The following is a 10,462-nucleotide window of genomic DNA, read 5'->3' as shown; positions in this document are numbered from 1 at the left end:
TCTCCGAACTTGCTAAAAGTTTTCGAGTTATCAAAAAACTGGGGAGAAAAACCCAGAATGGCAGTTTCAGCGACGCCTTCACTGCCCAATCTTCAAATTAGCAGCAAACACAATTTCAATTACAACAATAATAATAGCACTCATCTCATCTTCAGCTTTCCCTGCAGAAGAAGCACTACTAGTCGCACACGCCCAGCCGTTATCACTTCCTCCCAGAGTATTTTATAGCTTTATTACTCAACTCTATTAATACTAACTACTAATATGATTATTAATTTTTCATGTTTGTTGTTATTGTCTATCAGAACCGAGAAGTGAAATGGCGACTAATCAGAAGAGGGAGTTACTGGAACAATACGGTCTTAATCCCGATGATTATATGGAAAAGCCTCCTCCCAAGGTCTCTCTCTCTCTCGCTCTCCCTCCCTCCCCCTCTTCTCTCTCTCTCTCTCTCTCTCTTCTAAAAATTACGAGACCAATTGATGTAGGAAAAGTGAAGAACAATAATTCTCATGCTAAAATTGTTCCCACATGCTTGAGCCAAGTATCTATATACTCACGTTGAGCTGCAAACTACTTTAGCTTAACTTCTAATTAGCAAATTATGTACAATGATTCACTAATTATCAAAACAAGATTATTATCTATACCCTTTATTGATAAGCGAATTGTCGGGAGTACTATGTGGTCCTATCACATGTTTTTTTTTTCCATATTCACTTAATCAGCACTCCTATTTACACTTATAATTCTGCGGGGTTAATTATCAAATAGGACACTCACTTCACATGAATATATGAAGCGGGACACTCCCGAATTTTTGGTATCATTTAAAACACCGATTTCACAAATTGTAACAGTCTGTTAAGTTTTTTAAAAAACGCCGTTAAAATAGAAGGTTGCTGTTAATATCGTGTACATGTACGCTAACCCTCATGTCTGGTGATTGGACAATCCATATGAGAAAATAAGAAAACAGAGGAAACATAAAAACAGAGCAGCAGCGTAGAAGATGGCAATGGCTTCAGCTCTTCGAAGGCTCTCTTCATCTTCAATCTCTCCTCTTCGCGCTCTCTCTCATCCTCGCCTAGGGTTAAAAATGGGGCGGGGACTTCATTTCCCAGCCCCGCCTCATATATATTTTTCATGCCCCGTCCCTGCCCCATTCCCCGCGGGGATAAATTTTTAATCCCCATCCCCGCCCCACTGGGGATTTAATATTATTCCGCCCCGCCCTGCCCCTATATGTAATACTATTATATTTTAAATAATTAATTAAAAATTTAATAATTTTTTCTTCAGAATTTAATAAAAATATACGATACATGTATATTAAAAGCAAAGCTAAAATAATGCATGCTATAATTGGCTCCTTGTTATAGTTTTGTGTATTACAAAATAATAATATTGAATATAATAAATATATTATATTAAATATTATTATTTATTTATATTAGATATATTCGGGGCGGGGCGGGCGGGGAGTCCCCGCGGGGATTCAACATTACAAACCAATTGGAGTTTGGTTTGTAATTGTTTAGGTATATTGATATGGCAGACAGATTGTGTCAGAAGTGTGTGTTAGCTGCCCTTACCACTGCGGCCATCACCACCGCCTGAAACACCTAGCCCCAACCTCTGTCCACCTCTGAAACCCGAAACCACCACCACGACAACAACCTCCGATTCAAACAACAATCAAGCATGTGGATATATAATTATATACACACACGCAAAGTAAGTAGTTGAAAACTCAAAACCAAATCACAATCCTCACCTGGTTAATCGATTAAAATCAAAAAGAAGAAACCCTAATAATCTATACGTACATACGCTGGGTGGAAGAGATGAGATGGATGATGTGGCTGCCGAGTCAACTGATGAATGACGTGAATGCTGGCACCGTTATCTCATTTTTAAAAACTTAATGTTTTGCTACATTTTGTGAAATCGGTGTTTTAAATGATACCAAAAATTCGGGAGTGTCCCGGTTGATGTATTTGGGTGAAGTGGGTGCCCTATTTGATAATTAACTCTATCTGTGTTGCTTTTTTCCATTCCGAAATTGTATAAATCCTAAATATAATCCTGTATACCTTTATATTTCTTTTTTTATATATTATATTATTACACTCACCCTCAAATTCCGACTGATCATATCAATACTATATATACAGGGCTTGATGGTCCTAAAGTGACCTTTAAATTAAAAATTAAGATATATACATTCAAATACAAAAGTGTGGCTATTTTTGTAAATAAAGGGGGTGAATTCTATTATTACGAGAATGCCATCCAACTCTCACACACAATGCATATGACTTCTTGACTTTAGGTAACTTGCCTAAAGTCAACTCTAGGAATCCTTCTCTCTCTCTCTCACACACACGCATATATATATATATATATATATATATATATATATATATATATATATATATATATATTAACACACATGTTATCAATCTATACTATCAAAATCGTAGTATTAAAAGTGTTGGTCGGTCAGGTGATTTGAGCCGATTGACGGGTCTATCTATTTTAGAACATATTTTTAGCTAATTAAAAGACCTTTTAAACATTCTAATTTGAACATATCACTTGGCGTATTTATGTTTAAATCTATATTAATAAGACTAATTATTAATAAGTAAAAAATGTATTCTAATGGCTTAATGATAATATGAAACACATCAATAAGCCTACTTATATAGATCTAATATAAATAGATTAAATTAAAATGTTAATTATTTGAAAAAATATTCTAACTAAAGAGAACACATTCTATTCTGCTACAAACACCTCTAAAAAAATTAAATATTAAATATCAAAATCCATAGTGTATTAAAAAAATTGAAAGATTAATAATAAATAAATATCTGATTTAAATCGAAAATTTTAATTCTACATACATGTTTTTCATATTAAACTTATATATATTTTATTATTACACTAGTATACCCCTTTTATACCTACATGGTTACATGCAAATTCTATTAAAATTTTAATAAAAACTTATGTCATAATAACCATACATGTATCTTCACGTACAAATGAAATTTCAATTATAAACATATGATTTTATTTAAATAAAGAACAATTAATATTACTATTAACTGATTAAACGTTATATAATCTGAAAAATTCAAACTAAGCTCGTGCTTTGCATGGGTTATCGCCTTCTCGGCTAGTATAAGCTAAATATAAAAGATGTAGTAGGTAATTCCCGAATACAAATTGACCTGAAATAGATATACTAAAATTCTGTACAAACAAATATAGGAATATGTGGTATAATCCTTAAGTTTTGATAATATTCATAAATAAAAGCTGGGGCACTAGTGAAGTGAAACCGGCATTCACAAGTTAGAGCTATGCCATTGGGTGGGATGGTAACCCTGAGGTATGGCCAAACCAAAGGAATGCACATTAGAGCTTGTATAGCGGTATGGAAATATGGGATGCGAAGGGGTAGGTCTGAGCGTCTCATAAATGATTTATACATAAGCTGAGGGATGCAAAATGCCTAACTCTAAATGTCTTCATATTTTTTATATGTGTGTAACATATGTTTGATGCTTTATTGTTTGGAAACGAGTTTACAGACTAGGAGGAGAAAGGATATGCAGGAGGGAAGAGGAAAGAAAGGCCTGCCCGAGGAAAAGAAAGTGAGGCAGATTCGGGAGACTCACAAACTGCTCCAGGTTCACCTTCCTGCTCTTTTTTAATTAAAAAATTATTTTTATTATAGGTTGTTTATAAGTTATAAACCTATCGTTGATGAACAACCTTGCATTTTGTGTGGTAGATAAATGATTAGCTGGTGAATTGTTGCTCATATGCTAAATATATAGTATATGTTGTGTTTGTGAACATGAAATTTGTTTTGAAAGGTCTTCAATCCAGAATTTTGAATTTTGCAATTTAAACAAATTCTGAGTATGAAAACGCAAGAATTTTAAATTATAGTATGCTGAGATAGAGGATATGTGGTGGCTGGCAGTGGTGGGCAGAGTAGAGAGGGGGAGAAATTGGGATTGAAAATGTCATATATTGACATGTAATTTGAAATTCTGAACATTAAGCTTATACTCAAATGATGAAATTTGGTCAAATCCAATTCCAAATTCTTTGCACATCAAAAAAAGGAGTGGATCAAATATATATCACTTGTAGTGCCTTCCTGATTTCCCAACAGGCTGCTAAGTTATTTGGACATCCTGATTTCCAAACAGGCCATTAAGTATTTGGACCAAGTATCTAATGCATTTGCTTCTGCAATATTAAATTAAAAAAATAATGGTATCGTTCATGAGGTGAAAAAGGAAAGAGGGAGTTGTGTAGCTACATGAACAATTTATGTAACTCCATTTATATTTTCCATAGTTAGACAAGAGTGGATTGTAGTCACTGTAAAAATTTGGGGAATCATAGATACAAAGAAAGTTTGATGGACCTCCCACTGAATTTTTCGCATGTGCATAACTATATTTATTGCTGATTAATGCTATACTTAGGTATGTTTTTCTTTTGTCATATAGTTACCTTTTCCCTCCACTTGCATGAAATTGAATTTAGCACTTTCAAGTTTCATTTTGTTCCCTTTGTTCAACTATGTGACACTGACAGCAAAAAGTGAAACAGTTCACTCGGTGTAACAAGTAAAACATTGTTATTTGAACTTTGAATATTTGATAATTTAGTATGATATTGATACCTATTTCTTTTCGAAAACACTGTTACTGATTTTGTAGGTTCTTGGAGGGAAGGCTAAAAGGAAGAAATTGATCTCACCAAAAGGCATGGATGTACGGCCGATGATGGAAGTTGTGAAAGGTGCAGCCTTTGCTATGTTGCAGGTAAACATCTTGTCCTACGTCTCTGAGGTGCAGTTCTATCACAGTATTACTGTAGGCTCATGAGAATATGGCATACGTGCATTTGCTACATAATGACACAAGCAATATCTGTCACCACCTCTACTTTGGTCCATTTACATTTTTTACCGCCTCGTTCCGAAACGCAGCCTAAGCACTCATGCCTTGTATTTTTGCCTTTTTTAACTTCTCAAAGCTCCCTATCATGGGTGGCAAAAAAGATCACATTCCTAAGGCAGGGTTTTAATGGCATTTATTCTATCCTGAACTGGTAAAGTACGAAGTGGTCTAACTATAGATATTAACTCTTGTTATTGTGATCAAGGCCATAGCAATTTTTTTAGAAGCTTACTTTTTGTTATTTTGTATAGTCTGCTGGTGGTTGTCCTGCGTCATTGAGGCCTGGTCGATGGTTAGACTTGTACAGTGGAACAGGATCCGTTGGCATTGAGGCTCTTAGCCGAGGATGTTCTGAGGTACTTTATGTATAATTTTTTCCATGATTGATATTACCTGAGTAGACATCTGTCGGGCCTACTACTCACTTTACTTACGTTAGGCGTAGGAAACAACAGTTATTTTCTTAATCTGGGAAGGAGGAATTGTTGGAGTAATATTGTGGGAAGGATTGGTGGGAGCTGATTAGTTGGCGTTTCAGTTACAACTTGTTATATATTAGGATAGAAGAAATTTCTGGAGTAATTTACTTTCCATTTAATTACAGATTTGGAAGGTGGATTTTCTGGACTTAATAAAGTTTCAGTTTCAGTTTTGGGACTGGGAATGGGTTGATGTTTGGGGAATAAAATCAAAAACATCTTTCAGAGAGATGGATGAGTGGTTGATAGCTCCGGTCTTGAAAACCGGCATATATACAGATAGGTATTCTGCATGTTTGAGGTATCAATGAATAGAATTTGAAGTGTGTTGATGAATGCTGGTGATCTCTTGAATATCACCTATGATAATAGTGTTTTCCGAATAATAAAAGGCTCCCTGGATGACTTCCAGAATGCACAGTCTCCAGTTCATCAGATTATAAATATCCACATATACACACATATTATATACAAGAACAACAGGTCATATGGACATCCTTATGAAACCTTTGCAATATCGCATGTGTACATACTTTTTAATATCTTTTCTTGTACTTAGTAACATATTTATGCTTTTTATCTTTATAATATATATATATATATATATATATATATATATATATATATATATATATATATATATATGGATTAACGGGATCGTTATATCGGCCTGCATACCGGATTCACACCTCAGCTTACGCCATTCACTCAAACTAACGTTCCACGTACCCGAACTCGTACCACGTACCGGATCGATCCACGATCCGTGCAACACTGGGTTGGACGTTTCATATAATGTAATAAATTTGACTTGACATTCCATAGACTTTTTACTTTGTGCAAAGCGGCATATATCAAGCTCTGAGCACCTTCTCTACTTTGGAACTCCTTCCACCTGAGTGACAAGCAAAGAAAAGGGTGAAAGATATCAATTGGATATAAACTAGCCTGTAGGGAATAGTTGTTTCCAAATACCTTACACACTCACAGTCCATGTCACTGTGGTCATGTTTTGCTCTGACTTTCTAAATTTTGTTTTTGTGACTTGGTGTTGGTGACTGCGATGGTTGCATATTCATAATGTTGCTCCATATACTTCTTCTGGTCTTGTAAAGAGCTAAGGGTAAATTTTTATATACCAGGTGCATTTTGTTGAAATGGATCCATGGGTTGTCTCCGATATTCTGCGCCCTAATCTAGAATGGACCGGCTTTCTTGATGTTTCTGTTATACATACTGTTCGTGTTGAGAGTTTTCTGGATCGAGCAGAACAGTTTGTAGGTATATCATACTTTACATCTACACTGTGTTGTATGTTTTCTTTATCCGCTTAATTTTTGTGCTTTATTATCAAATAGTATAAGATTGTGTGTGTAGACTAGGAATGTACTATTGCAGTTTCTATAATTCAATCATAATGATTATAAATTTGGAGTGGATTATTGATGAAATTTATCTATATTTAGGTAAAGATGGGCCTTTTGATTATGTAAGTGTTACACCTCCTTACACACAAGTAGATTATGGGGTGCTTATGAATCAAGTTGCAACGTCATCTTTGATCGGAGAAGATACTTTAATAGTGAGCTCTATATGTTTGGTTTAGCTTAATGAATGTATTTGGATGCTTCTCTTTTACTCATCTAGATCTGTCTGATAAATTCTTTTATATTCTAGTTAGTGGAGTATCCTTCGAGAACTGATATGTTGGATTCCTGTGGAAGTCTTATGAAGGTAACATTCATTCATAGGCATTAATATTCATTTGTAATGCATTTTTCCTTGTCTGATAACCGATAATGATTTACCCCAGTCTTGGGGCTAGCCTTTTAGGATTACATCAAGTACCAAAGTTATGAGCATGGGCATGGTTCCTTATATATCTGTCATTTTCTTAACATTTGAACTCGGTTAACAATCAACTTAGTTTTCTTCAGTGGGGAAAGCTGATATAATAATATTATATAAGTACCTGGTCGTATTATATGGCTGTAGCATGGTTTTAAAAAGTTGGTTGCTTGAACTGGTTGAGCCACGATGTGGTAACTATGCCAGGTTGCATAGTTCAAATAATTTATTTGATCTGCAAAAGGTGAAATTCAGTGACACGTGATCTGTTATGGTGTCACCCAGAGACACATGCCCTTAGTAATTAACTGGAGCTAGCCATTACTTAACACGACTGATCTTGTTCAGAGATTCTGGCCAAAGCTATTTTTTTTAATTCCCCTGACGACCTGTTTGGGAAATTAAATTTCATTTGAAATTCTGAATTTGATCAAATGACATGTTTGGATATTAAAGGAAAAAAAAAGATTTGAATTTCCTTTGAAATCCAGGACATTCAAATACTAGTATAAACTTGAGAATTTGAAATGACAACTGAAATCAAGTCATTTGAAATGAAATATATGTTTCCAAACACAATCCGAAGGTATTCCTGAAAGATTGTGTTTGTGGTAGATATGTTGAAATTTAGGTATCTTGGAATTTAGTTGTCAATAGATATTCAAATATCTTTATTTGGTGATATAAAATAAAGATTCTAAAAAGTTGGTCAAACTTTTATGGTTTCAGTTAAGATTCAATAATATACATCCATATATAAAAGTATTCAAAATATTAATGAAATTCTTAAGGATTTTATGAAATGATGGTTTTTGTTTATATCCTTTGAGGTTTTATATAGAACAAATTCTTATAATCCGTCATGTACCGGGGAGATTTCCAAATATTGAAGTATGAGAAAATTTCACCTATAAACATATTATAGATTTACAGTTCATAATTCTATATTTTTATTGCTTCTCTCCACATGTATCTCTGATGATATCTCTCATCTTCCAATTTATTATTGCAGTAGTATTTTAAATCTTAGTTTTAGGATAGTTTTAACTGTTTTTGTTTTCATTATGTACATATCTTGTTCTAAATTGCTAATATAAAAATTTATGTACTATATTCGGTGGAACCATTGCTTTTGTCACTTCAATAGATAGATTGTTGACCGAGAATTTGAAAGGGTTAATTATCAAGTAGGTCATTTACTGCGTTCAAATGTATCAAGTGAAACACTGATTACAAAAGTGACTCAAATGAGTCACTCATTTAAAATTTTTTTATCAAAAATATCATTTGGTCGTTGGTCGAAATTCTTAAAGTATTATATATTGAGTTTCGCACATTTTTTATGAATGGTATTACATCCAAATGAAAGATTCTGATTCTAGTATTTTAGATAATATTTTTAGATTTTCAAAAATTTATCTACTATTTATTTTTATTTAAATCTAATAAAACAATCAAAAATTAAAAATAAATAGTTGATAAAATTTTAAAAATTTAACAATATTATCTGAAATAGTAGAACTCGGAACCTTACATTTGGATGTAATATCATTCATAAAAAATGTGCGAAACTCAATATATAATGCTTTTAAGAATTTCAACCAACGATAGAGTAATATTTTTGATACAAATTTTTGAATGAGTAACTCATTTGAGTCAGTTTTGTTATCAGTGACTTGATACATTTGGATGCAGTAAGTGGCCTAGTTGATAATTAACCTGAATTTGAAACAACGATCATCTGTGTTTACGAGAATATATTTAATTTCAAATAAAACAAATCATATATTTTTACGTGCCTCATGACTAGCTGCTGTGTAATGAGCCAGCCCGTCAGTGAAGTGCCTAACTAGTAGGGGTGTGCACGGGTCGGTTCCGTTTTGTTTCTACCCAAAACCGTTACCCAACCGTGGTTTGGTTTTTAGGTAGAAACCGTAACCGAACCGTTTCAAACATTTTTTTTTCCGGTTCGGTTAATTATTGGCCGTTTTCGGTTTTTTCCGGTTTTTATATGATTAGAAACTAGTATACAAATTTAATACTATTATTAATTTTAGAAAAATATTTATATACTTATAATATCAATTTCTCTTGCTAAACTATATAATTAATATGTTGTAGGCTTGTAGCACATATATATACATATAATATGTTATAATATATTTTATTATATATTTATATATGGTTCGGTTTTAGGGGTAAAACCGTAACCGTTATATCGGTTCGGTTCGGTTGGTGTTTTTGTCAGTTTCGGTTTTTTTTCGGTTTGGTTTTTCGGTTTTTCGGTTTTTTTTGCTCACCCCTACTAACTAGTGATTTTGTAATGTTGGGTGCAGATAGCTGACCGCCGATTTGGTCGGACTCATTTAGCAATATATGGACCTGTTTGGGCCAAGAAAAAGAGGAAGTCAGATATCTCACATCAAGCTGTATCAGAAATATCAGCTTAAGTTAGCATGATACAACATAGCTTTTCCGATGCTCCTTTTTGTTAGTGCAATATCTTCTGCTGTTGGTACTACACATCATTTGACATTATATTTGAAGTTTATATCTATAGACTGCCGTTGGTATGGGTTCAAATTTGCTTCTCTGTGTTTCAAGGTAAATATGTAATCATCTGCTTAAAAAAATTCCATCGTAAACAGCATTTGACATCCATTTGTTTATATTAAGAAAACATCTTTTTAAACACCTCTGTATGCAAAATTCAGGTCATTGCACTCATGACGCAAAGGCTTTCATTGTTCCTGTGTTGCTAAACTTGTAAGAGGAGGAAACATGACACCACAACTTTGCCCAGCACCTAAGATAGTATGTTTGATACATGTATTGCAGGCGGAATTGACATATAGATGTATATATTCTTATCCCCCTTGCCCCAAGTAATAGAATGTGTAAAATTGTCCTTTGAATTGCTTATGTGCACTTTTTTTGTTTTCTTTAGTTGATCATTTACTTTGGATTAGTATGCCCGGTACTTTAGAATAGTAGAATCACCATGTGATAAACTTACTGCTAATGCCAAAACATGCATTGACAAGCTTGGTGCTAGCATTGAGTTGTTGCTGTATGAGTATCTTCATATCGTATTAAAAAAGCTGTAGGAATGCAATATGGCTTCCTACTTGATGCTCA

At 33.6% G+C, this 10,462-nt stretch overlaps 1 protein-coding gene across 1 annotated transcript; it reads left to right on the top strand.

Annotated features, from left to right (window-relative positions):
- Positions 1–10,462, top strand: LOC108206175 (uncharacterized). The gene is made up of 10 exons (XM_017376390.2): positions 1–217; positions 306–400; positions 3,606–3,704; positions 4,755–4,859; positions 5,249–5,353; positions 6,619–6,757; positions 6,943–7,058; positions 7,154–7,210; positions 9,661–9,928; positions 10,039–10,462. Exons 1-9 carry the CDS (start codon positions 58–60, stop codon positions 9,772–9,774), a joined length of 990 nt encoding a protein of 329 aa, XP_017231879.1. The 5' UTR covers positions 1–57; the 3' UTR covers positions 9,775–9,928; positions 10,039–10,462.

The sequence above is a fragment of the Daucus carota genome, chromosome 2, assembly GCF_001625215.2.
Source record: "Daucus carota subsp. sativus chromosome 2, DH1 v3.0, whole genome shotgun sequence".
Lineage (NCBI taxonomy): Eukaryota > Viridiplantae > Streptophyta > Magnoliopsida > Apiales > Apiaceae > Daucus > Daucus carota.
Note: the sequence above shows the minus strand (reverse complement) of the source record. Positions and strands in the feature narration are given on the sequence as shown.